This window comes from Myotis nattereri (assembly GCF_964212035.1).
Source record: "Myotis nattereri genome assembly, chromosome: X".
In the NCBI taxonomy this organism is placed as follows: Eukaryota; Metazoa; Chordata; class Mammalia; order Chiroptera; family Vespertilionidae; genus Myotis; species Myotis nattereri.
The window spans coordinates 1,690,968-1,718,592 of record NC_138078.1 but is presented as its reverse complement, the minus strand read 5'-3'; the positions used below and the strand labels follow the sequence as shown (position 1 = coordinate 1,718,592).

Below are 27,625 nucleotides of genomic sequence, written 5' to 3'. Positions count from 1 at the left end.
AGCGAACAGTTGAGCAACCTTAGTATATCATTTGCATATTATGCTTTGATTGGTTGAACAGATGACCGGTCGACTGGACACTTAGCATATTAGGCATTTATTATATCGGACTGATTTCATAAAGGAAGGGAGCGAGAAACATCAACGATGAGAGAGAATCATACATTGGGTGCCTCCTGCAAACGCCCTACTGGGGATCGTGCCCACAACCAGAGCCTGTGCGCTTGACCAGAACTGAACCTGGGACCTTCCAGAGTCCACAATCCAACCCTCTATCCACTGAGCCAAACAAGCTAGGGGTGATCGGTCAATTCTTGTCTGTGCCCTTACCAGGAATCGAACCATGACCTCCGGGTTCATAGGTCATCCCTGAACCACTGAGAAACACAAGCTTGTCTCAAAATGCTTTTATTGATTTGAGAGAGAGGGAGAGAGACAGAGAGAGACAGCGAGACAAAGAGACAGAGAGTGAAAGGAGGAGGTGGAGGATGAGGAAGAGGAGGAGGGGAACCAGAAGAAGAAGAAGAAGAAGAACAAGAACAAGAAGAATAAGAACAACAACAAGAAGAACAAGAAGAAAGAGATAGAGAGAGAGAGAGAGAGAGAGAGAGAGAGAGAGAGAGATCAATGTGCCCTCGCACCCCAGGGGTGGCAGATAGAACAACAGAGTTTATTAAAAAGAAGAACAGAAGTATACATGTCCCCCCGGCAGGGAAGCAGGACTGGGGCTCAGGTTGTCAAGATCCAGGGACCCCATCACGTGTCCTGAGAGTCTTCCATCAGTTCAAGGATCATTTCCTCCACGCCATTCTCCTTGATGTGGTGCACGATGCGCCAGAAGCGGCCCATGGGGTCCATGTAATGGCTGCCAGAGTGGAGCGGCCACATCCGAGGCATGGTGCTGGAGGTTAGCTGGCTGGTGGTGAGTGTGATATGCCCACTGGGGATGTCTTCCTGGCGCAACCGTACATGCATTACACCTGTGTCCATGACGAGATGCAGCCATGTGCGCCTGATCTCGTCCTCATACACCAAGTGCCCACGGATCCTCAGGCACTTGGGGTGCGAGGTGAGGTGCACCTTCGAGGGGAGCCTGGCCATGTCCCCTCCGTGGTCCAAGCATTAACAGCCACAGTTCTCAGAGCCTCTCGCTACTTCGGTCCTGGTATCGAAAGACAGGGGATGGGGGTCTCCAAACGCATTTTACCTCGGCTTTAATCTTTATGGTTTTTACGGTTGTGTTTGTGGTTGCCTTTGGTTTACTTTGCAAATTTATAAATCTCTACTTTTCTTTCTTTTTAGCTTTAGATCTCTCTCCTAGAATAAACTGTACTAAACGTACTTAATGTAAAATATGATTCTATGAAGGTAACATGGTCTTATAGAATTTTTAAAACATTTTTTAAATGACAGTTGACATAAAACCTTAGGTTCATTTCAGGGTTACACCCCAATGATTAGACGTTATATAATGGATTAAGAAATCATGCAAGTAATCTCAACCTATCTGACACCATACACAGTTATTATAATATTACTAGAGGCTCATTGCACAAAATTCATTCATTGGGGGATCCCTCAGTCAGACCTTTTGCCTCGCACAGTCTGGGACCCCTTGAGGGATGTTCAACTGATGTCTTAGGCCCGCTTTAGTGCTGCCGTGGAGACTCCTTCCCGGCCCCCATCTCAGCAGCTTTGAGCCTGGATTTTGGCTGAGCAGTGCTCGTCCTGTGGGACTGCACTGTCCACGGGTGGACAGCTCCTTCCATGAGCATCTGACCCCAGTGGTCAGTGTGTGTCATAGCGGCCAGTAGTTCTGCGGTTTTGTCTTTTTGCATATTATCCTTTTATTATATAGGATTGACTCAATGCTCTACTTTATTGTGCCATGACTATTCTTTCATTTTTTTCATATAGTTTTATTGATTTGAGAGAGGAAGGCAGAGGGAGAGAGAGAGAGAGAAAGATCAAAGATATCAGAGAATCATGGATTGGTTGCCTCCTGCATGCCCCCTACTGGGGATCAGGACTGTAAGCCGGGCATGTGCCCAGACCGGGAATCGAACTGAGAATTCTGAGAATTCCTGGTTCCTAGGTTTAAGCTAAACAACTGAGCAATACCAGCCTGGCTCTTTTCTTTTCTTTTCTTTTCTTTTCTTTTCTTTTCTTTTCTTTTCTTTTCTCTTCTCTTCTTTTCTTTCTTTTCTTTTCTTTTCTTTTCTTTTCTTTTCTTTTCTTTTCTTTTCTTTTCTATCCTTTTCTTTTCTTTTCTTTTCTTTTCTTTTCTCTTCTCTTCTTTTCTTTCTTTTCTTTTCTTTTCTTTTCTTTTCTTTTCTTTTCTTTTCTATCCTTTTCTTTTCTTTTCTTTTCTTTTCTTTTCTATCCTTTTCTTTTCTTTTCTTTTCTCTTTTCCTCATTAAAACTTTGTAGTGGGTTCAACTTTTCTTTTTGTCCTGACACCACCAACATCTTTCTGATCATCTCAGAGGGAACTCACAAACCAAAGAACAAGCCACTCCATGCAAATAATATGAAAATAATATGCTTTACCTTTAACAGCTGATACAGGAACAAAGCTAACGTCAGCGTCCAGGTGGGCTTCTTAAGAGAGGTCTTGCTTTTCAAGTGCTGGTGAGTTAGGCAAGACCAAAATATTCAGGGACAGACGGATACCTGAGATACCTGATTGGCCAAACAGAAAGCAAAGAGATAGGTGAAACAGCAAGTCGGATTCCTGAGGTCTCATAACATCACTCATAGAATGATCTCTCCATTCCCCAAACCACAGCCATGCTCTTGGCAAAAGCTGTATGGTTTTTCTGCTACACTCACTGCAGTACTCAAAGTCCAAATTCCTACCTCAGGTAAGACTCCATTCCCAGTCCTTCCTACTCCTCCTCCGATCCATCTTTTTCTTGCCTGTTATTATTGCTCTGAAGGCAAAGGACCGTTCTTCGCTCCTTTACTCTGTGACCGGTGTCTGCTTCCCCCTGTCAAATGCAGAAGAAAGAATATGACCATGATACACATATTCCCGGGGTCCATGTACCAGGAATGTGTCCAGAAAAACAAGATACCACTGACTCACACCCCAGAACCCAGTCCCTGGACACAGGTGGTGGTTAAGAAGGAAAGAGGTTTATTTAGGTGTAGGCAACCTGAGAAGAGAGGGGAAGCTTGTCCCAAAACTCACCTGCACTTCTCAGAACAGGCTGAGACTTTTATAAGGAGGGAGAGGCCAAACAAAGCAAAGAGGCCAGGGGGCGGGGCTTGAGAATTTCTCGATGTGCCCACAGGCACAGTCCAATCTGATAAGGATCTTGCATGTGGTCAGGTGACAGTCCAGTGTGTGTCATCCTAGACGTTGTCCTCCTGGTTCTAAGTTTGAAGGTCAGGAAATCTCAAAGAACTGGGAAGGTCAGAGTTCATACCTTATGAAATTTGTTCCTAGGGTTCTTATACAAAGAGGTTGTTTACCTACAAGCATCATTATTAGTCAGAGTCTGCAGTTACAGGAACAATGTTGAAAGAATGGTGAGGTGAGTTGTAATTCCCATGAATTACATGAATTCATGTAATTACTGTGACATGAATAATGAGATGCTTACTTCTTCTTCAAGGCATTTGCGACCTTTGAAATGTCAAATTGGCCCTGGTTGGTTTGGCTCGGTGGATAGAGTGTCAGCCTGCGAGTTGAAGGGTCCTGGGTTCGATTTCTGGTCAAGGACACAAGCCCAGGTTGTGGGCTTTATCCCAAGAGAGGGACTTGCAGGAGGCAGCCAATCCATGATTCTCTCATCAAGGATGTTTCTAACTCTCTCCCTCTCCCTTTCTCTCTGAAATAAATAAAAATATATTTAGAAAAAAAAGCGGACACTCTATCCAGTGAGCCAAAACGGCTCAGGCGCTAGGTCGTCTTTAAATGACTACCCACCTGGTATGTTAAACCAAAAAATTAATAAACTATTTGAAAACAATGTGCATTCAATCTGAATGCAACACTTGCTTAATACTTTTTTGAATGTATTTGTTGACTCAGAGAGGAATAAAAAGTGACAGGGAGAGCAACATCCATGATGAGAGAGAATCACGGATCGGCCGCCTCCTGCACGCCCCCTACGGGAGATCGAGCCTGCAACCCGGGAATGTGGCCCTGAACGGGAATCGAACCATGACCGCCTTCTTGATAGGTCGACGCTGAAGCATTGACCAACGTTGCTCAGGCTGGAAGTGGAATATTTTGAATATGAGAAACACACTTTAGAAACACATCCCTCACGCTCCCCATGCCTCAGCCTTCGAGGTTTCAATGTGCATTTGCAAACACTTTCCTGCAAGAGGAGAATTTAATCAGCCGTCAGTGATCTCTTTAGTGCAACCATGGATGCCCTGAAATTTAATTCTGGGGCTCGACCCGTGCCCCCTTCCAGTTGCCTCTCTCTGGTGCTATGGTAGATGAATTTTATGCTCACTGGGCTTTTTTGGGGGCTATTTAGCGCTCATCACAATTAAAAACCCAAATGCATCCAGAGCTAGATGCTAAAGCCATACACAGAGCCGGCTTGAGCCTTCAGGGGATGAGCCCTGGCATCCCTCATAATTCCTGAAAGGAAAGAGATGATCAGCACAAAACACCCGTAATCCCCCAAACATCCGTTCTGTTTTTTGAGAGGGTAGTATGGGTTGACGAACCTCAGGAGATCAAACTATGAGAACGCTGGTCATTGAAATGAAAACTATTTCCAGTGATGTCCCAAGCCTTGTCTACCGGGGCTGGGCTAATATTTTCAGGCTTAAGGTCTTTTGCTTTATATTTCTCTGTTTAATATATTTTTACTAGAGCCATGGTGCACGAATTCATAAACCAGTGTGGTCCCTAGGCCTGGCCTGTGGTATCTGGCCAAAACCGCCTCTCTGACATCTCCCGAGGGGTCCCTGATTATGAGAGGGCAGAGGCCAGGCCAAGGCACCCCACCGGTGCACCATTAGGTCTGGTGAGGGACACGGGAAGTTGGCCAGCTGGGGAGGGACCTTGTGAGTGCTCCAGGGTCTGTCCAGCATGTCTCACTCAGTCCCGATCAGCCAGAACCCAGCAGCAAGCTGACCTATCAGTCTGAATGTCTTGTCCCTGGTGGTCAATGCATGTCATAGTGACCAGTTGAGCAACCTTAGTATATCATTTGCATATTATGCTTTGATTGGTTGAACAGTTGACCAGTCGACTGGACACCTAGCATATTAGGCTTATATTATATAGGACTGATTTCATGCAGGAAGGGAGCGAGAAACATCAATGATGAGAGAGAATCATACATCGGGTGCCTCCCGCACACCCCCTACTGGGGATCGTGGCCAAAACCAGAGCATGTGCCCTTGACCAGAATCAAACCTGGGACCTTCCACAGTCTACAGCCCAACCCTCTCCCCACTGAGCCAAACAAGCTAGGGCTCATTGGTCAATTCTTGTCTGTGCCCTTAAGCAGGAATCGAACCATGACCTCCGGGTTCATAGGTCGTCCCTCAACCACTGAGAAACACCAGCTTGGCTCAAAATGGTTTTATTGATGTGAGAGATGGAGAGAGACCGAGAGAGAAAGAGAAAGAGACAGAGAGAGAGAGAACAGAGTAGGAGGTGAAGAAGAAGAAGAAGAAGAAGAAGAAGAAGAAGAAGAAGAAGAAGAAGAACAAGAGAGAGAGAGAGAGAGAGAGAGAGAGAGAGAGAGAGAGAGAGACATCCATGTGCCATCACACCCAGGTCGTGGCAGATAGAAGAACAGAGCTTAGTAAAAAGGTGAACAGAACTATACACGTCCCAACTGCAGGCCAGCATGACTGGGACTCAGGTTGACAAGAGCCAGGGACGCCATCACATGTCCTACGAGCTGTCCATCAGCTCAAGGATCATTTCCTCCATGTCATCCTCCTTGACGTGGTGCACAATGCGCCATAACCGGCCCATGGAGTCCAGGTACCCTAGGCCAACCTGGAACGTCCACCATGAAGGCATGGTGCTCGAGGTCAGCGGGTTGGTGGTGAGTGCAATATTCTCACGGGGGGTGTTTTCCTGGCGCAACCGTACTTGCAGGACACCTCCTGTGTCCATGATGAGATGCAACCAAGTGCGCTGGTTCTCGTCCTCATAAACCGAGGGCCCACGGATACGCAGGACGATGGGGTGGAAGTTGAGGTGCACCTTCGATGGGGCCTCAGCCATGACACCTACGTGGTCCAAGGAGCCACAGCCACAGCTTCTCAGCTTCTCGCTACTTCGGTCCTGATATCAAAAGACAGGGGATGGGGTCTCCAAATGCATTTTACCTCGGCGTATATCTTCATGGTTTTTGCAGTTGTGTTTGTGGTTGCCTTTGGTTTATTTTGCAAATTTATAAATCTCAACTTTTCTTTCATTTTTAGATTTAGATCTCTCTTCTAGAACAAACTGTACAAAACATACTTAAGGTACAATATTACTCTATGAAGCTAACATGGTCCTATGGAATTTTAAAAACATTTTTTAAATGACAGTTGACATACAATCTTAGGTTCATTTCAGGGGTACACCCCAATGATTACACATTATATAATGGAGTAAGAAAGCATGCAATTAATCTCATACCCATCTGACACCATACACAGTTATTATCATACTCGAAACCATATGCACAAAAATTTGTGCACTCGAGGGGTCCCTCAGCCCAGCCTATGCCCTCTTGCAGTCTTGGACCCTTGGGGGATGACCACCTGATTGCTTAGGCCCATATCCCAGGGTATAGGGCCTAAGGTGGCAGTCAGACATCCCTCTGGCATCCTGGGAGCCCTCGGGGGATGTCCACTTTCCAGCGGGGCGCAGGCCTAAGCTGCAGTCGGACATCCTTAGTGCTGCTTAGGAGGCTGGAGAGGCTCCCACCACCACCGCTGTGCTGGCAGCCATCAGCCTGGCTTGTGGCTGAGCAGAGCTCCCCCAGTGGGAGCCCACTGACCACCAGGGGGCAGCTCCTGCATTGAGCGTTTGCCCCCTGGTGGTCAGTGTGTGTGTCATAGTGACCAGTCATTCCCAGTAGTTCTGCTGTTAGGGTCAATTTGCATATTACCCTTTTATTATATAGGATTACTAGAGTCTCGCTGCACAAAATTCATGCACTTGGGATGGTCCCTCAGTCAGCCCTGTGGCCTAAAACAGTCTGGAACCCCTTGAGGGATGTCCAACTGATGGCTTAGGCCCAATTTTGTGCTGCCGTGGAGGCTCCCCCTCACCCCCTGTCTCGGCAGCCTTGAGCCTGGCTTTTGGCTAAGCAGCGCTCCCCCTGTGGGAGTGCACTGACCACCGTGGACAGGTCCTGCCATGAACATCTGCCCCCGGTGGTCCGTGTGTGTCATAGTGGCCATACGTTCTGCCGTTTGGTTGATTTGCATATTAGCCTTTCATTATATTGGATTGACTCAATGCTCTACTTTATTTTGCCATGACTATTCTTTCGTTTTTTTTTTTTCATATAGTTTTACTGATTTCGGAGAGGAGGGGAGAGGGAGAGAGAGAGAGAAAGATCAAAGATGACAGAGATTCACGGATTGGTTGCCTCCTGCATGCCCCTACTGGGGATCAGGAATGTAACTCGAGCATGTGCCCAGAATGGGAATCAAACCAAGATTTCCTGGTTCCTAGGTTTAGGCTAAACAACTGAGCCACACCAGCAAGGCTCTATTCTCTACTTTTCTTTTCTTTCCTTTTCTTTTCTTCGCTTTTCTTTCCTTTCCTTTTCTTCTCTATTCCTTCCTTTTCTTTTTTTCTTAAATAAAACTTTGTAGTTGGTTCAACTTTTCTTTTTGTCCTGACAACACCACCTTCTTTCTGATCATCTCAGAGGGAACTTACAAACCATAGAACAACCCACTCCATGCTAGTAATATGCAAATAATATGCTTTACCTTTAACAGCTGGCAGAGGAACAAAGCTCACGTCTGCATCCAGGTGGGCTTCTTAACAGCGGTCTTAGTTCTCAAGTGCTGGTGAGAGAGGCAAGACCAAAATATTCAGGGACAGACAGACACTGGGATAATTGATTGGGAAAACTGGAAGCAAAGTGACAGGTGAAAGAGCAAGTAGGATTCCTGAGTTCTCAGAACATCACTTATAGAATGATCTCTCCCTACCCCAAACCACAGCCATGCTCATGGCAAGAGCTGTATGGTTTTGCTGCTAAACTCACTTCAGTCCTCAAAGTCCAAATTCCCCCCTCACATCAGACTCCATTCCCAATCCTTCCTTCTCCTCCTCCCATCCACCTTTAACTTACTTGTTCTTCTTGATCTGAAAGCAAATCACCGTCGTAGTTCCTTTCCTTTGTGACAGGTCTCTGCTTCCCCTGTCACCTGCAGAAGTGAGAACATGACCATGATACACGTATTCCCAAGAGTCCATGTATCAGGAATGTGTCCAGAAAAACAAGGTTACCTTAACTCACACTCCAGAAACCAGTCTGGTGAGAAAGGTGGTCGTCAGGAAGGAAAGAGGGTTATTCAGGTGCCGGCAACCTGAGAAGTTGGGGGAAGCTCATCCCAAAACTCATCTGCACATCTCAGTACAGGCAGAGCCTTTTATAAGGAGGGAGAGGCCAAACAGAGAAAAGAGGTCAGTGGGCGGGGCTTGAGATGTTCTCTATGTGTCCACAGGAACAGTCCAATCTGATAAGGATCTTGCAAGTGGTCAGTTGGCGGTACAGTGTGCGTCATCCGAGAATTTGTCCTCCTGATACTAAGTTTAAAGGTCAGCAAATCTCCCTGAACTGGGAAAGTCAGAGTTCATACCTTGTAAAATTTGTTCCTAGGATTCATATACAAACATGCTGTTTACCTACAAGCTTCATTATTAGTCAGAGTCTTCATTTACAGGAACAATGTTGAAAGAATGGTGAGGTGAGTTGTAATTCCCACTGTGACATGAAAGCTGAGATGCCTCAAGGCGTTTCCACCCTTTGAAAATGTCAAATTGGCCCTGCCTGGTTTGGTTCAGTGGATAGAGTGTCGGCCTGGGAAGGGAAAGGTCTCAGGTTCTATTCCTGGTCATTGAGACATTCCTAGGTTGTGGGCTTGATTCCCAGTGAGGGACATGCAGGAGACAGCCGATCCATGATTCTCTCATCATGGATGTTTCTAACTCTCTCCCTCTCCCATCCTCTCTGAAATAAATAAAAATATATTTAGAAAAAAAAAAGCGCCCACTCTATCCACTGAGCCAAACCGGCTCAGGAGCTAGGTCGTCTTTAAATGACAACCCACCTGGTATGTTAAACCAAAAAAATAATAACCTATTTGAAAACAATGTGCATTCAATCTGAATGCAACACTTGCTTAATATTTTTTTAAATGTTTTATTGACTCAGAGAGGAAGGAAAAGCGAGAAGGATAGAAACATCCATGATGAGAGAGAATCACAGATCGGCCGCCTCCAACATGCCCCCTACTGGCGATCAAGCACGCAACCTGGGCATGTGCCCTCTACCGGGAATCGAACCGTGACCTCCTGGTCGATAGGTCGATGCTCAACCACTGAGCCACGCCGGCCGGGCCAGAAGTGCAATATTTTGAATATGAGAAACACACCTTAGAAACTCATCCCTCATGCTCCCCAGTCCTCAGCCTTACAGGTGTCAGTTTGCATTTTCACACACTTTCCTGCAACAGGAGAATTTAATCAGCAGTCAGTGATCTCTTTAATACAACCATGGATGCCCTGAAATTGATTTCTGGGGCTCCCTTTGGGCCCTCCGCCTGCCGCCTCTGTCTGGTTCGATTGTAGATGAATTTTATGATCGCTGGAATTTGTTTGGGGCTGTTTATTGCTAAACACATTTAAAAACCCTAATGCACACAGAGCTAGATGTTAACACCACATACAGAGACGGCTCGAACCTTCAGGTGACGTGCCCTCGCATCCCTCATAATTCCTCAAAGAAAAGAGATGATCAGCATAAAACACCGGTAATCCCCAAAACATTCGTTCTTTTTTTGGAGAGGGTAGTATTGGTTGACCAACCTCAGGAGATCAAACAAAGGGAACGCTGGTCATTGAAATGAAAACTGTTTCCAGGAATGTCTTCGAGCGTTGTCTACCCGGCCTGGGCTAATATTTTCACGCTTAAGGTCTTTTTCTTTCTCTTTCTCTATTTCAAATATTTTGACTAGAGGCCAGTGCATGAATTCGTGCACCAGTGTGGTGTCTCGGACTGGCCTGAGGGAATTGGCGGAAACGGGCTTTCTGACATCCTCCGAGGGATCCCAGATTATGAGAGGGCACAGGCCAGGCCAAGGGACCCCACCAGTGTAGGATGAGGGCTGGGGTGGGATGTGGGAGGTTGACCAGATGGGGCAGGATCATAGGAGGGCTTCAGGGTATGTCCGGCCCGTCTAACTCAGGCCGAGTCAACCAGACAACAGCAGCAAGGTGACCTACCAGTCGGAATGTCTTGTCCCTGGTGGTCAATGCATGTCATAGTGAGCAGTTGAGCAACCTTAGTATATCATTTGCATATTATGCTTTGATTGGTTGAACAGATGACCAGTCAACTAGACACTTAGAATATTAGGCTTTTATTTTATAGGATTGGTTTCATACAGGAAGGGAGCGAGAAACATCAATGATGAAAGAAAATCATACATCGGGTGCCTCCTGCACGCCCCCTACTGGGGATCTAGGCCAAAACCAGAGCATGTGCCCTTGACCAGAATTGAACTTGGGACTTTCTGGAGTCCACAGTCCAACTCTCTATCGACTGATCCTAACAAGCTAGGGCTCATTGGTTAATTTTTGTCTGTGCCCTGACCAGGAATCTAACCATGACATCCAGGTTCATAGGCCATCCCTCAACCACTGAGAAACACCAGCTAGGCTTAAAATGCTTTTCTTGATTTGAGAGAGAAGGAGAGAGACAGAGAGACAAAGAGACAGTGAGAGAGAGAGAGAAGGGGGAGGAGGAGGAGGGGGAGGAGGAGGAGGAGGAGGAGGAGGAGGAGGAGGAGAAGAAGAAGAAGAAGAAGAAGAAGAAGAAGAAGAAGAAGAAGAAGAAAAACAACACCAACAACAACAACAAGAGGAAGAAAATCAACAAGAGGAAACAGAGACAGAGAGAGACATCAATGTGCCCTCACACCCTGGGGTGACAGATAGAACAACAGAGCTTAGTAAAAAGGTGACCAGAACTATACACGTCCCACAAGCGGGCCAGCAGGACTGGGGATCAGGTTGACAAGAGCCAGGGACCCCATCAGATGTCCTACCAGCCTTCCATCAGCTGAAGGATCATTTCCTCTATGTCATCCTCCTTGATGTGGTGCACGATGCGCCAGAACCGGTCCATGGTGTCCAGGTACCGGCTGCCAAACTGGAGCAACCAAATCAAAGGCATGGTGCTCGAGGTCTGCGGGATGGTGGCGAGTGCGATATGCTCACTGGGAATGTCTTCCTGGCGCAACCGTACTTGCAGGACATCTTCTGTTTCCATGACGAGATGCAGCCACGTGCGCTGCGTCTCGTCCTTGTACACCGAGGGCCCATGGATCCTCAGTAAGATGGGGTGCGAGGTGAGGTGCACCTTCGACGGGAGCTCGGCCATGACCCCTCCGTGGTCCAAGGAGCAACAGCTACAGCTTCTCAGAGCCTCTCGCTACTTTGGTCCTGGTATCGAAAGACACAGGATGGGGTCTCCAACCGCATTTTACCTCGGCTTTTATCTTTATGGTTTTTACTGTTGTGTTTGAGGTTGCCTTTGGTTTATTTTGCAAACTTAAAAAGCTCAACTCTTCTTTCTTTTGAGCTTTAGATCACTCTCCTAGAACAAACTGTACAAAACGTACTTAAAGTGAAATGTGACTCTGTGAAGGTAACACGGTCCTATAGAATATTCAAAAGATTTTTTAAATGAGTTGACATACAACCATAGGTTCATTTCAGGGTTACACCCCTTTGATTACACATTATATAATGGACTAAGAAATCATGCAATTAATCTCAGACCCATCTGACACCATACACAGTTATATTACTAGAGGCTCAGTGCACAAAATTCATGCACTTGGGGGGTCCCTCAATCAGGTCTGCGGCAACTCGCATTCTGGGACCCTTTGAAGGCTGTCCAACTGACAGCTTAGGCCCGCTTTAGTGCTGCTGTGGAGGCTCCCACCAACCCCTGTGCTCGGCAACTGTGAGCCAGGTTTTGGATGAGCGGTGCTTCCCCTGTGGGATTGCACTGAGCACCAGTGGAGCACTCCTGCCATGAGCATCTGCTCCCAATGGTCAGTGTGTGTCATAGCAACCCGTTTTTCTGCCATTTTGTCGATTTACATATTAGCCTTTTATTATATAGGATTGCATTGACTCAATGTTCTACTTTACTGTGCCATGACTATTCTTTCATTTTTTTCATATACTTTTTTTGATTTCAGAGAGGAAGGGAGAGGAAGAGAAAAATAAATAAACATCAATGATGACAGAGAATCACAGATTGGTTGTCTCCTACACACCTCCTACTGAGGATCAAGACTGTAAACAGAGCATGTGCCCTGACAGGGAATCGAACTGTGATCTCCTGGTTCCTCGGTTGAAGCTAAATAACTAATCCACGCTGACCAGGCTCTTACTTTTCTTTTCTTTTTTTCTTTTCCTAATTAAAACTTCATTGTTGGTTCAACTTTTCTTTTTGTCCTGACAGCTCCACCTTCTTTGTGATCATCTCAGAGGGAACTCACAAACCATAGAACAACCCACCCCATGCTAGTAATATGCAAATAATATGCTTTACCTTTAACAGCTGGCAGAGGAACAAAGCTCACGTCTGCGTCCAGGTGGGCTTCTTTACAGTGGTCTTAATTCTCAAGTGCTGGTGAGAGGGGCAAGACCAAAATATTCAGGGACAGACAGAAACTGGGATAACTGATTGGAAAAACTGGAAGCAAAGTGACAGGTGAAAGAGCAAGTAGGATTCCTGAGTTCTCATAACATCACTTATAGAATGATCTCTCCCTACCCCGAACCTCAGCCATGCTCTTGGCAAGAGCTGTATGGTTTTGCTGCTAAACTCACTTCAGTCCTCAAAGTCCAAATTCCCCCCTCACATCAGACTCCATTCCCAATCCTTCCTTCTCTTTTTCCCATCCACCTTTAACTTACTTGTTCTTCTTGCTCTGAAAGCAAAGCACCGTCGTAGCTCCTTTCCTTTGTGACAGGTCTCTGCTTCCCCTGTCACCTGCAGAAGAAAGAACATGACCATGATACACATATTCCCAAGAGTCCATGTATCAGGAATGTGTCCAGAAAAACAAGGTTCCCTTAACTCACAACCCAGTAACCAGTCCCGTGAGAAAGGTGGTCGTCAGGAAGGAAAGAGGGTTATTCAGGTGCTGGCAACCTGAGAAGTTGGGGGAAGCTCGTCCCAAAACTAATCTGCACATCTCAGTACAGGCAGAGCCTTTTATAAGGAGGGAGAGGCCAAACAGAGAAAAGAGGTCAGGGCGTGGGCTTGAGATGTTCTCTACGTGCCCTCAGGCACAGTCCAATCTGATAAGATCTTGCAAGTGGTCAGTTGGCGGTCCAGTGTGCGTCATCCGAGAATTTGTCCTCCTGATACTGTTTGAAGGTCAGCAAATCTCCGTGAACTGGGAAAGTCAGAGTTCATACCTTGTAAAATTTGTTCCTAGGATTCATATACAAACATGCTGTTTACCTACCAGCTTCATTATTAGTCAGAGTCTTCATTTACAGGAACAATATTGAAAGAATGGTGAGGTGAGTTGTAATTCGCACTGTGACATGAATGCTGAGATGCCTCAAGGCGTTTCCACCCTTTGAAAATGTCAAATTGGCCCTGCCTGGTTTGGTTCAGTGGATAGAGTGTCGGCTTGGGAACTGAAGAGTCCTGGGTTCTATTCCTGGTCAGGGGCACATGCCTAGGTTGTGGGCTTGATTCCCAGTGAGGGATCTTGCAGGAGACAGCCGATCCATGATTCTCTCATCATGGATGTTTCTAACTCTCTCCTTCTTCCATCCTCTCTGAAATCAATAAAAATATATTTGAAAAAAAAGGCCGACGCTCTATACACTGAGCCTAACCAGCTCGGGCACTTGGTAGTCTTTAAATTACTACCCACCTGGTATGTTAAACCAAAAAAAATAATAAACTATTTTAAAACAATGTGCATTTAATCTGAATGCAACACTTGTTTAATATTTTTTTAAAATGATTTAATTGACTCAGAGAGGAAGGAAATGCTAGAGGGAGAGTAACATCCTTCATGAGAGAGAATCACGGATTGGCCCCCTCCCGCACGCCCCCTACTGGGGATCGATCCTGAAACCCGGGCATGTGTCCTTGACTGGGAATCCAACCATGACCTCCTTTTTGATATGTCGACGCTCAAGCATTGACCAACGTTGCTCAGGCTGGAAGTGGAATATTTTGAATATGAGAAACACACTTTAGAAACACATCCCTCACGCTCCCCAATCTTCAGCCTTAAAGGTTTCAATGTGCATTTGCAAACACTTTCCTGCAAGAGGAGAATTTAATCAGCAGTCAGTGATCTCTTTAATGCAACCATGGATGCCCTCAAATTTAATTCTGGGGCTCGACCCATGTTCCCTTCCAGTCGCCTCTCTCTGGTGCTATGGTAGATGAATTTTATGCTCTCTGGGCTTTTTTGGGGGCTATTTAATGCTAATCACAATTAAAAACCCAAATGCATCCAGAGCTAGATGCTAAAGACATACACAGAGCCGGCTCGAGCCTTCAGGGGACGAGCCCTGGCATCCCTCCTAATTCCTGAAAGGAAAGAGATGATCAGCACGAAACACCCGTAATCCCCCAAAAATCCGTTCTTTTTTTGGAGAGGGTAGTATTGGTTGACGAACCTCAGGAGATCAAACAATGAGAACGCTGGTCATTCAAATGAAAACTATTTCCAGTGATGTCTTTGAGCCGTGTCTACCGGGGCTGGGCTAATATTTTCAAGCTTAGGGTCTTTTTATTTGTCTTTCTCTGTTTCATACATCTGTACTAGGGCCCCGGTGCACGAATTTGTGCACCAGTGTGATGACTCGGCCTTGCCTGGGGGGATCGGCTGAATCTGGCTCTCTGACATACACCAAGGTGTCCCAGTTTCCTAGAGGGCACAGGCCAGGCCAAGGGACTGCACCGGAGCCCCATTAGTTATGGGGATGGACACGGGAAGTTGGCCAGGTGTGCAGGGACCATGGGAGGGCTCCAGGGCATGTCCAGCACGTCTCACTCAGTCCTGATCAGCCAGACCCCAGCAGCAAGCTGACCTACCAGTCTGAATGTCTTTTCCCTGGTGGTCAAAGCATGTCATAGTGAGCAGTTGAGCAACCTTAGTATATCATTTGCATATTATGCTTTGATTGGTTGAAAAGTTGACCGGTCGAATTGACACTTAGCATATTAGGCTTTTATTATATAGGATTGATTTCATACAGGACGGGAGCGAGAAACATCAATGATGAGAGAGAATCATACATTGGGTGCCTCATACACGTCCCCTAATGATGATCGACCCCACAACCAGAGCATGTGCCCCTTACCAGAATTGATCCTGAGACCTTCCAGAGTCCAAAGTCCAAATCTCTATCCACTGATCCAAACTAGCTAGGCCTCATTGGTTAATTCTTGTCTGTGCCCTGACAAGGAATCCAACCGTGACCTCCAGGTTCATAGGTCATTCCTCAACCACTGAAAAACAGCAGAATGGCTCAAAATGCTTTTATTGATTTGATAGAGATGGAGAGAGATAGAGAAGACAGAGAGACAAAGAGACAGAGAGATAGAGAGAGGGAGAGAGAGAGAGGGAGCAAGGAGAAGAAGAACAAGACCAAGAACAAGAAGAAAGAAAGAGAGTGAGAGAGAGAGAGAGAGATCAAGGTGCCCTCACACCCAGGGGGTGGCAGATAGAACAAAAGAGCTTATTAAGAAGATTAACAGAACTATACAGGTCCCACTGGCAGGCCAGCAGTACTGGGGCTCAGGTTGACAAAGCCAGGGACCCCATCACGTGTCCTACGAGTCTTCCATCAACTAAAGGACCATTTCCTCCACGCCATTCTCCTTGATGTGGTGTACGATGTGCCAGAACCGGCGCAGGCAGTCCAGGTACTGGCTGCCATGTTGGCGCATCCACAGCAAAGGCATGGTGCTCGAGGACAGCGGGCTGGTGGTGAGTTCGATATGCCCACTGGGGATGTCTTCCTGGCGCAACCGTACTTGCAGGACACCTCTTGTCTCCATGACGAGATGCAGCCACATGCGCTGCTTCTCGTCCTGGTACACCGAGTGCTGACGGATCCTCAGGCAAATGGGGCGCGAGGTGAGGTGCACCTTCGACGGGAGCTGGGCCATGACCTGTCTGTGGTCCAAAGAGCAACAGCCACAGCTTCTGAGAGCCTCTTGCTACTTCGGTCCTTGTATTGAAAGATGGGGGATGGAGTCTCCAAACGCATTTTACCTCGGCTGTTGTCCTTACCGTTTTTACGGTTTTGTTTGTGGTTGCCTTTGGTTTATTTTGCAAATTTATAAATCTCAACCTTTCTTTGTTTTTAGTTTTAGATCTCTTTCCTCAAACAACCTGTATAAAACGTACTTAATGTAAAATATGACTCTATGAAGGTAACGTGGTCCTATAGAATTTGTGAAACATTTTATAAATGACAGTTGACATACAACCTGAGGTTCATTTCAGGGGTACACGCCAATGATTAGACATTATATAATGGACTAAGAAATCATGCAATTAATCTCATACCCATCTGACACCATACACAGTTATTATAAAATTACTAGAGACTCAGTGCACAAAATTTATGCACTAAGTTGGTTCCCTCACCCAAACCTGCAGCCTCTCCCAGTCTGGGACCCCTTCAGGGATGTCCAACTGATGGCTTCGGCCTAGTTAAGTGCTGCCGTGGAGGCTGCCACCTCCCCCTGTGCTCGGCAGCTGTGAGCCTGGCTTTAGCTGAGCGGTGCCCCCCCACCCCAGTGGGAGTGCACTACCACCAGTGGACAGCTCCTGCCATGTGCATCTGCCCCTGGTGATCAGTATGTGTCATAGAGACCAGTTGTTCTGCCATTTGGTCTTTTTGCAGATTAGCCTTTTTTTTTTATATATATAGGATTGCATTGACTCAATGCTCTACTTTTCTGTGCCATGACTATTGTTCCGTTTTTTTTTTCATATAGTTTTACTGATTTCAGAGAGGAAGGGAGAGGGAGAGAAAGAGAAAGATCAATGATGACAGAGAATCACGGTCTGGTTGCCTCGTGCATGCCCCCTACTGGGGATCAAGACTTTAACCCGTCATGTGCCCTGACAGGTAATCGAACGGTGATCTCCTGGTTCCTAGGTTTAAGCTAAGCAACTGAGCCATAACAGCCAGGCACTTTTCATTTCTTTTCTATTATTTTCATTTCATTTCTTTTCTTTTTTTTTCTTAATTAAAACATTGTAGTTGGTTCAACTCTTCCTTTTGTCCTGACAACACCACCTTCTTTCTCATTGTCTCAGAGGGAACTCACAAACCATAGAACAAGCCACCCCATGCAAATAATATGCTTTACCTTTAAGAGCTGGCAGTGGAACAAAGCTAATGTCTGCATCCAGGTGGGGTTCTTAATAGTGGTCTTCCTTCTCAGGGGCTGGTGAGAGAGGCAAGACCAAAATATTCAGGGACAGACAGATACCTGGGATAGCTGATCGGGCAAACAGGAAGCAAAGTGATAGGTGAAAGAGCACGTAGGATTCCTGAGGTCTCACAACATCACTTATAGATGATCTCTCCCTTCCCCTAACTCCAGCCATGTTTTTGGCGAGAACTGTATGGTTTTGCTGCTAAACTGACTTCAGTCCACAAAGCCAAATTACTCACTCAAACCAGACTCCATCCCCCATCGTTTCTCCTCCTCCTCCCACCCATCTTTTTCTTTCCTGTTCTTCTTGCTCTGAAAGTAAAGCACCATTCTTCACTCCTTTCCTCTGTGATGGGTCTGAACTACCCTCTGTCACCTGCAGAAGAAAGAAAATGGCCATTTTACACATATTCCCAGGAGTCCATGTCCCAGAAATGTGTCCAGAAAAAAGAAAGTTCCCCTGGCTCACACTCCAGAAACCAGTCCTGTGAGACAGGTGGTGGTGAGGGAGGAATGAGGTTTATTCAGGTGCTGGCAACCTGAGAAGATGGGGGAATCTCTTCCCATTTCCCATCTGCACATCTCAGTGCAGGCAGAGGCTTTTATAAGGAGGGAGAGGTCAAACAGAGCAAAGAGGTCAGGGGGCGGGGCTTGAGAAGTTCTCTACGTGCCAACAGGCACAGTCCCATCTGATAAGGATCTTGCAAGTGGTCAGGTGAGGGTACAGTGTGCGTCATCCTAGCCTTTGTTGTCCTGGTTCTAAGGTTGAAGGTCATCAAATCTCCCAGAACTGGGAAGGTCAGAGTTTATATCTTCTGAAATTAGTTCCTAGGATTCTTATACAAACATGTTGTTTATGTACAAGGTCCATTATTAGTCAGAGTTGGCATTTACAGGAACAATGTGGAAAGAATCATGAGGTGACTTGTAATTCCCATGAATTACATGAATTCATGTAATTACTGTGACATGAATGCTGAGATCCTTCGTTCTTCTTCAAGGCGTTTCCATCCTTTGAAAAAGTCAAATTTGCCTTGGACGGTTTGGCTCAGTGGAAAGAGTGTTGGCCTGCGACCTGAAGGGTCCTGGGTTCGATTTTAGTCAAGGGCACATGCCCGGGTTGTGGGCTCCATCCCCAGGTGGAGGCCTGCAGGAGGCAGCCGATCCGTGATTCTCTCTCATCATGGATGTTTCTCTCTCCCCCTTCCTCTCTGAAATAAAAACAAAACAAACAAACAAAAAACTCCCTGCTCAATGACCTGGAATGAGGCAAACTCTTTCTAGTTAGGAAGGAAAGATTAATGGGGCCCTAAGGACATGTCAGACATCTGCCTGTTGACATTTAGGAGAAGAAAGAGAAAAAGAAAAAAGAAAAAAGGGGGGAAAACATAATTCAAATGTCACCCTCATACTGCTCTCGAAGGAATTGAGCCCAAAGGGGTCAGGAGATACAGTGTCTGTGGGGGCACATGAGGGATCTTGAGGCCGTGGGCTCTTTTTTAAAAAATATATATTTTTTTATTGATTTCAGAGAGGAAGGGAGAGGGAGGGGTAGAAACATCAGTGATAATGAGAGAGAATCATGGATTGGCTGCCTCCTGACCGCCCCCTACTAGGGATCAAGCTCAAAACCAGGGGATATGCCCTTGACTGGGAATCAAACCATGACCTCCTGTTGATAGGTCGACACTCAGCCACTTAACCACGCTGGCTGGGCCCGAAGTGCAATATTTTGAATATGAGAAACACAACATAAAACACATCCCTCACGCTCCCGAGTCCTCAGCCTTAAAGGTCTCAATGTGCCTTTGCCAACACTTTCCTGCAAGAGGAGAATTTAATCAGCAGTCAGTGATCTCTTTAATGCAACCCTGGATGACCTGAAATTGATTTTTGGGACTCACCCTGGGCCCGTCTCCTGCCACCTCTCTTGGGTGCGATGCTAGATAAATTTTATGTTCCCTGGGCTTTGTTTGGAATGTTTAGTGCTAAACAATTAAAAACCCAAATGCATCCAGAGCTAGACACTAAAGCCACACATAGAGTCGGTTCTAGTCTTCAGGAGACGAGCCCTTGTATCCCTCGTAATTCCTCAAAAGAAAGAGATGATCAGCAAAAAACACATGTAATCCCCCAAACATTCATTCTTTTTATAGAGAAGGTAGTATTGATTGACGAACCTCAGCAGATCAAACAATGAGAACGCTGGTCATTGAAATGAAAACTATTTCCAGTGATGTCTTTGAGCCTTGTCTACCAGGGCTGTGCTAATATTTTCAGGCTTAAGGTCTTTTGCGTTTTCTTCCTCTGTGTAATATATTTTTACTAGAGGCCCAGTGCACGAATTCGTGCACGAGTGTTTTCCTTTGGCCTGTCCTGCAGGATTAGGCCGAAACCAGCTCTCCTACATCTCCCAACGGCCCCAGATTATGAGAAGGCGCAGGCCAGGCCAAGGCACCCCACCGGTTCCCCCTTATATCCTGGAAGGGACACGGGAGGTTGGCCAGCTGGGGAGGGACCACGAGAGGGCTCCAGGGCATGTCCAGCCCATCTCACTCAGTCCCGATCAGCTAGACCCCAGCAGCAAGCTGCCCTACGAATCTGAATGTCTTGTCCCTGGTGGTCAAAGTCTGTCATAGTGAGCAGTTGAGCAACCTTAGTTTATCATTTGCAGATTATGCTCTGCTTGGTTGTACAGATGACCGGTTGACTTGACACTTAGCATATTAGGCTTTTATTATATAGGATTGATTTCATACAGGAAGGGAGCGAGAAACATTAATGATGAGAGAGAATCATACATCAGGTGCCTCCTGCACAACCCTACTGGGGATAGAGCCCACAACAAGAGCGTGTTCCCTTGGCCAGAATCGAACCTGGGACCTTCCAGAGTCCACAATCCAACCCTCAATCCACTGAGCCTAAGAAGCTAGGGCTCATTGGTGAATTCTTTTCTGTTCCCTTACCAGGAATCGAACCGTGACCTCCGGGTTCATAGGTGGTCCCTGAATCACTGAGAAACACCAACTTGGCTCAAAATGCTTTTATTGATTTGAGAGAGAGGGAGAGAGACAGAGAGATACAGGGACACAAAGAGACAGAGAGAGAGAGAGAAAAAAGAGGAGGAGGAGAAGGAGGAGGAGGAGGAGAAAAAGAACAAGAATAAGAAGAACAAGAGGAGAGAGAGAGAGAGAGAGAGAGAGAGAGAGAGAGAGAGAGAGATCAATGTGCCCTCCACCAGGGGTTGGCAGATAGAACAACAAAGCTTAGTAAAATGGTGAACAGAACTATACACATCCCACCAGCAGGTCAGCAGGACTGGGGCTCATGTTGACAAGAACCGGAGACCCCATCATGTGTCCTACGAGTCGTCCATCATCTCAAGGACCATTTCCTCCACTCCATCCTCCTTGACGTGGTGTACAATGCGCCAGAACTGGCGCATGGAGTCCACATACTGGCTGCCAAGGTGGAGCCTCCACATCGAAGGCATGTTGCTCGAAATCAGAGGGCTGGTGGTGAGTGCGGTATACCCACTGGGAATGTCGTCCTGCCACAACCGTACTTGCAGGACATCTTCTGTGTCCATGACGAGATGCAGCCATGTGCGCTGGTTCTCATCTTCATATATTGAGTGCCCACGGATCCTCAGGCAGTTGGGGTGCGAGGTGAGGTGCTCCTTCGACGGGAGTTCGGCCATGATGCCTCCGTGATCCAATGAGCAACAGCCACAGCTTCTCAGAGGCTCTCGCTACTTTGGTCCTGCTATCGAAAGACAGGGGATGGGTCTCCAAAGGCATTTTACCTCGGCTTTTATCTTTATGGTTTTTATGGGTGTGTTTGTGGTTGCCTTTGGTTTATTTTGCAAACTTACAAATCTCAACTCTTCTTTCTTTTGAGCTTTAGATCTCTCTCCTAGAACAAACTGTACAAAACGTACTTAAAGTGTAAGTTGACTCTGTGAAGGTAGCAGGGTCCTTTGGAATATTTAAAACATTTTTTATATGGGTTGACATACTACCTTAGGTTCATTTCAGGGTTACACCCCTTTGATTACACATTATATAATGGACTAAGAAATCATGCAATTAATCTCAGACCCATCTGACACAATACACAGTTATATTACTAGAGGCTCAGTGCACAAAATTCATGCACTTGGGGGGTGGGTGTTCCTCAGTCAGGTCTGCGGCAACTCGCAGTCTGGGACCCCTTGACAGCTGTGCAGCTGACAGCTTATGCCCGCTTTAGTGCTGCTGTGGAGGCTCCCACCAACCCCTGTGCTCGGCAGCTGTTACCCTGGCTTTTGGATGAGCAGTGCTCCCCCTGTGGGACTGCACTGACCACCAGTGTAGAGCTCCTGACATCAGCATCTGCTCCCGATGGTCAGTGTGTGTCATAGCAACCAGTTGTTCTGCCATTTGGTCGATTTGCATATTAGCCTTTTATTATATAGGATTGCATTGACTCAATGTTCTACTTCACTCTGCCATGACTACTCTTTCGTTTTTTTAATACAGTTTTACTGATTTCTGAGAGGAAGGGAGAGGGAGAGAAAGAGAAAAAAGGATCAATGATGACAGAGTATCACGGACTGGTTGCCTCCTATAAACCTCCTACTGGGGATCAAGACTGCAAACTGGGCATGTGCCCTGACAGAGAATCGAACTGTGATCTCCTGGTTACTCGGTTGAAGCTAAACAACTAATCCACGCTGACCAGGCTCTTTTTCTTTTCTTTTTTTAATTAAAACTTTGTTGTTGGATCTACTTTTCTTTTTCTCCTGACACCACCACCTTCTCTCCGATAATCTCAGAGGGAACTCACAAACCATAGAACAACCCAACCCATGCTAGTAATATGCAAATAATATGCTTTACCTTTAAGAGCTGGCAGAGGAACAAAGCTCACGTCTGCATCCAGGTGGGCTTCTTAACAGCAGTCTTAATTCTCAAGTGCCAGTTAGAGAGGCAAGACCAAAATATTCAGAGACAGACAGACACTGGGATAACTGATTGGGAAAACTGGAAGCAAAGTGACAGGTGAAAGAGCAAGTAGGATTCCTGAGTTCTCAGAACATCACTTATAGAATGATCTCTCCCTACCCAAACCTCAGCCATGCTCATGGCAAGAGCTGTATGGTTTTGCAGCTAAACTCACTTCAGTCCACAAAGTCCAAATTCCCCAACTTAGATCAGACTATTTCCCCAATCCTTCCTTCTCCTCCTCCCATCCACCTTTAACTTACTTGTTCTTCTTGCTCTGAAAGCAAAGCACCGTCGTAGCTCCTTTCCTCTGTGACCGGTCTCTGCACCCCCTGTCACCTGCAGAAGAAAGAACTGACCACAATACACATATTTGCAGGAATCCATGTACCAGAAATGTGTCCAGAAAAAACAAGGTTACCCTGACTCACACCCTAGAAACCAGTCCCGGGAGCCAGATGGTGGTGTGGGAGCAAAGAGGTTTATTCAGGTCCCGGCAACCGGAGAAGATGGGGGAAGCTCGTCTCAAAACCCATCTGCACATCTCTGTGCAGTCAGAGGCTTTTATAAGGACGGAGAGACCAAACAGAGCAAAGAGGTCAGTGGGCTGGGTTTGAAATGTTCTCTACGTGGCCACAGGCACAGTCCAATCTGATAAGGATCTTGCAAGTGGTCAGGTGACGGTCCAGTGTGCGTCATCCTAGACTTTGTCCTCCTGGTTCTAAGTTTGAAGGTCATCATATTTCCCAGAACTTGGAATGTCAGAGTTCATATCTTCTAAAAATTAGTTCCTAGGATTTTTACACAAACAGGCTGTTTATCTACAAGCTTTATTATTAGTCAGAGTCTGCATTTACAGGAACAATGTGGAAAGAATGGTGAGGTGATTTATAATTCCCATGAATTACATGAATTCATGTAATTACTGTGACATGAATGCTGAGATGCTTCATTCTTCTCAAGGCGTTTCCACACTTTGAAAAAGTCAAATAGGCCCTGGCTGGTTTGGCTCAGTGGATAGAGTGTCGGCCTTCGAACTGAAGGGTCCCGGGTTTCATTCCCTGTCAAGGGAACATGCCCAGGTTGTGGGGCTTGATCCCCAGTGAGGGACTTGCAGGAGGCAGCCGATCCAGGATTTTCTCATCATGTATGTTTCTACCTCTCCCCCTCTCCCTTCCTCTCTGAAATCAATAAAAACATATTTTAAAAAAAAAGACCGACGCTCTATCCTCTGAGCCAAACTAGCTCGGGGGCTATGTAGTCTTTAAATGACTACCCACATGGTATGTTGAACCAGAAAAAAATAATAAACTATTTTAAAACAATGTGCATTTAATCTGAATGCAACACTTGCTTAATATTTTTTTAAATGTTTTTATTGACTCAGAGCAGAAGAAAAAGCGACAGGAAGAGAAACATCCATGTTGAGAGAGAATCATGGGTCGGCCACCTCCCGCACGCCATCTACTGGCGAATGAGCCAGCAACCAGGGCATGTGCCCTTGACCAGGAATCAAACCATGACCTCCTTCTTGATAGGTCAAAGTTCAACCATTGAGCAATGCAGGCCGGGCAGGAAGTGCAGTATTTTGAATACGAGAAACACACCTTAGAAACACATCCCTCACGCTCCCCAGTCCTCAGCCTTACAGGTCTGAATTTGCATTTTTGGATACTTTCCTGCAAGAGGAGAATTTAATCAGCAGTCAGTGATCTCTTTAATGCAACCATGGAGTCCCTGAAATTGATTTCTGGGGCTCCCTCCAGCTCCTACTCCAGCCGCCTCTCTCTGGTGCGATGCTGGATGAATTTTATGGTCCCTTGGCTTTGTTTGGGGCTATTTAGTGCTAAACACAATTAATAACCCATATGCATCCAGAGCTAGATGCTAAAGCCATACATAGAGCCAGGTCGAGCCTTCAGGAGAAGAGCCCTGGAATCGATCATAATTCCTCAAAGGAAAGAGATGATCAGCATAAAACACCCCTAATCTCCCAAATATTCATTCTTTTTTTGGAGAGGGTAGTATCGGTTGATGAACCTCAGGAGATCAAACAATGAGAACGCTGGCCATTGAAAAGAAAACTATTTCCAGTGAGGTCTTCGAGCCTTGTCTACCGGGGATGGGTGAATATTTTCAGGCTTAATGTCTTTTTCTTTGTCTTTCTCTGTTTAATATATTTTTACTAGAGTCACGATGGAAGAATTCATGCACCAGTGTGGTGCCTCTGCCTGGCCTGCGGGGATCGGCCGAAACTGGCTCTCTGACATCGCCAGAGGGGTCCCAGATTATGAGAGGGCACAAGCCAGGCCACGGGATCCCAACGGTGCACGATTGGGGCCCGGGTGGGATGTGGGAGGTTGTCCAGCTGGGTCAGGACCGTAGGAGGGCTCCAGGGTGTGTCCAGCCCTTCTCACTCAGTCCCGATCAGGCAGACCCCAGCAGCAAGGTGACCTACCAGTCTGAATGTCTGCTCCCTGGGGGTCAATGCATGTCATAGCGAGCAGTTGAGCAAATTCAGTATATCATTTGCATGTTATGCTTTGATTGGTTGAAGAGATGACCGGTAGACTGGACACTTAACATATTGGGCTTTTATTATATAGGATTAATTTCATACAGGAATGGAGCGAGAAACATCAATGATGAGAGAGAATCATACATCAGGTGCCCTACAGGAATCGTGCCCACAACCAGAGCATGTGCCATGGACCAGAATCAAACCTGGGGCATTTCAGAGTCCACAGTTCAACCCTCTATCTCCTGAGCCAAACAAGTTAAGGCTCATTGGTTAATTCTTGTGTGTGCCCTGACCAGGAATCGAACTGTGACCTCCGGGTTCATAGGTTGTCCCTCAACCACTGAGAAACACCAGCTTGGCTCAAAATGCTTTTACTGATTTGAGAGGGACGGAGATGAGAGAGAGAGAGAGAGAGAGAGAGAGAGAGAGAGAGAGAGAGAGGAAGGAGGAGGAGGAGGAGGAGAAGAAGAAGAAGAAGAAGAAGAGAAAGAACAACTAGAACAAGAACAACAAGAATAATAAGAACAAGAAGAAAGAGAGAGAGAGAGAGAGAGAGAGAGAGAGAGAGAGATAGAGAGAGAGAGAGAGAGAGACATCAATATACCCTCGCACCCAGCTGGTGGCAGAAAGAACAACACAGCTTAGTAAAAAGGTTTACAGAACTATACACATCCCACCAGGAAGCCAGCAGGACTGGGGCTCAGGTGGACAAGTGCCATAGACTCCATCACGTGTCCTAGGAGTCTTCCTTCAGCTCAAGGATCATTTTCTCCACACCTTTCTCCTTGACGTGGTGCATAATGCGCCAGAGTCGGCCCATGGAGTCCAGGTACTGGTTGCCAGGTTGGATCGTCCACATCAAAGGCATGGTGCTCGAGGTCAGCAGGCTGGTGGTGAGTGGCATATACCCCCTGGGGATGTCTTCTTGGTGCAACAGTACTTGCAGGACACCTCCTGTCTCCATGACGAGATGCAGCCATGTGCGATGCTTGTCATCCTCATACAGCGAGGGCCCACGGATATCCAGGTAGATTGGGTGTGAGGTGAGATGCACCTTCGACGGGAGCCTGGGCATGACCCTTCCGTGGTCCAAGGAGCAACAGCCACAGCCTCTCAGAGCCTCTTGCTACTTCGGTCCTGGAATCGAAAGACAGGGCATGGGGTCTCCAAACGCATTTTACATCAACTTTTATCTTTATGGTTTTTAACGGTGTGTTTGTGGTTGCCTTTGGTTCAAATTTATAAATCTCAACATTTCTTTCTTTTTTAGCTTTAGATCTCTCTCCTTCAACAAACTGTACTAAACGTACTTAATGTAAAATATGACTCTATGAAGGTAACATGATCCTATGGAATTTTAAAAATATTTTTTAAATGACAGTTGACATAGCACATTAGGTTCATTTCAGTGGTAAACCCCAATGATTAGACATTATATAATGGGCTAAGAAATCATGCAATTAATCTCATACCCATCTGACACCATACACAGTTATTATAATATTACTAGTGGCTCAGTGCACAAAATTCATGCACTTGGGGGGGGTCCCTCAGTCAGCCCTGCAGCCTCTCAGAGTCCAGGACCCCTTGAGGGATGTCCAACGGACGGCTTAGGCTGGCTTTAATGCTCCCGTGGATGCTACCACAAACCCCTGTGCTCAGCAGCTGTGAGCCTGGCTTTTCCCTGAGCGGCGCTCCCCCTGTGGGAGTTAACTGACCACCGGTGGACAGCTCCTGTCATGAGTATCTGCCCCTGGTGGTCAGTGCGTGTCATAGCGTCCAGTCATTCTGCTGTTTTATCGATTTTCATATTAGCCTTTTATTATATAGGATTGACTCAATGCTCTACTTTACTGTTCCAAGACCATTCTTTCTTTTTTTATATAGTTTTCCTGATTTCAGAGAGAAAGGGAGAGGGAGAAAAAGAAAGATCAATGAAGACAAAGAATCACGGATTAGTTGCCTCCTGCATGCCCCCTACTGGGGATCAAGACTTTAACCCAGGTTGTGCCATGACTGGGCATCGAAACCACATCTCCTGGTTCCTGGGTTTAAGCTAAAAAACTGAGCCATGCCATTCGGGCTCTTATTTTCTTTTTTCTTAATAAAGTTGGTTCAAATTTTTGTCATTACACTACCACAACCTTCTTTCTGATCATCTGAATGGAACTCACACACCATAGAACAACCCACCCCATGCAAATAATATGCTTTATCTTTAACAGCTGGCAGAGGAACAAAGGGAATGTCTGCGTCCTGGTGGACTTCTTAACAAATGTCTTGCTTCTCAAGTGCTGGTGAGAGAGGCAAGACCAAAATATTCAGGGACAGACAGGTACCTGGGATAGATGATAGGGCAAACAGGACGCAAAGTGACAGGTGAAACAGGAAGTAGGATTCCTGAGGTCCAATAACATAACTTATAGAATGATCTCTCC

At 46.3% G+C, this 27,625-nt stretch overlaps 3 protein-coding genes across 3 annotated transcripts; all 3 read right to left on the bottom strand.

Moving 5' to 3' along the window:
- Positions 1–756: 756 nt before the first annotated feature.
- On the bottom strand, positions 757–1,101 carry LOC308511086 (protein p13 MTCP-1-like; the record flags this gene model as incomplete). The annotated part of the gene is made up of 1 exon (XM_081081099.1): positions 757–1,101. One exon carries the CDS (start codon positions 1,099–1,101, stop codon positions 757–759), a length of 345 nt encoding a protein of 114 aa, XP_080937225.1.
- Positions 1,102–5,875: 4,774 nt separating this feature from the next.
- LOC308511085 (protein p13 MTCP-1-like) lies at positions 5,876–6,214 on the bottom strand (the record flags this gene model as incomplete). The annotated part of the gene is made up of 1 exon (XM_081081098.1): positions 5,876–6,214. The coding sequence occupies one exon, from the start codon at positions 6,212–6,214 to the stop codon at positions 5,876–5,878; it is 339 nt and encodes a 112-aa protein (XP_080937224.1).
- A 19,709-nt stretch (positions 6,215–25,923) lies between these two features.
- On the bottom strand, positions 25,924–26,262 carry LOC308511084 (protein p13 MTCP-1-like; the record flags this gene model as incomplete). The annotated part of the gene is made up of 1 exon (XM_081081097.1): positions 25,924–26,262. The coding sequence occupies one exon, from the start codon at positions 26,260–26,262 to the stop codon at positions 25,924–25,926; it is 339 nt and encodes a 112-aa protein (XP_080937223.1).
- Between the last annotated feature and the right edge of the window lie 1,363 nt (positions 26,263–27,625).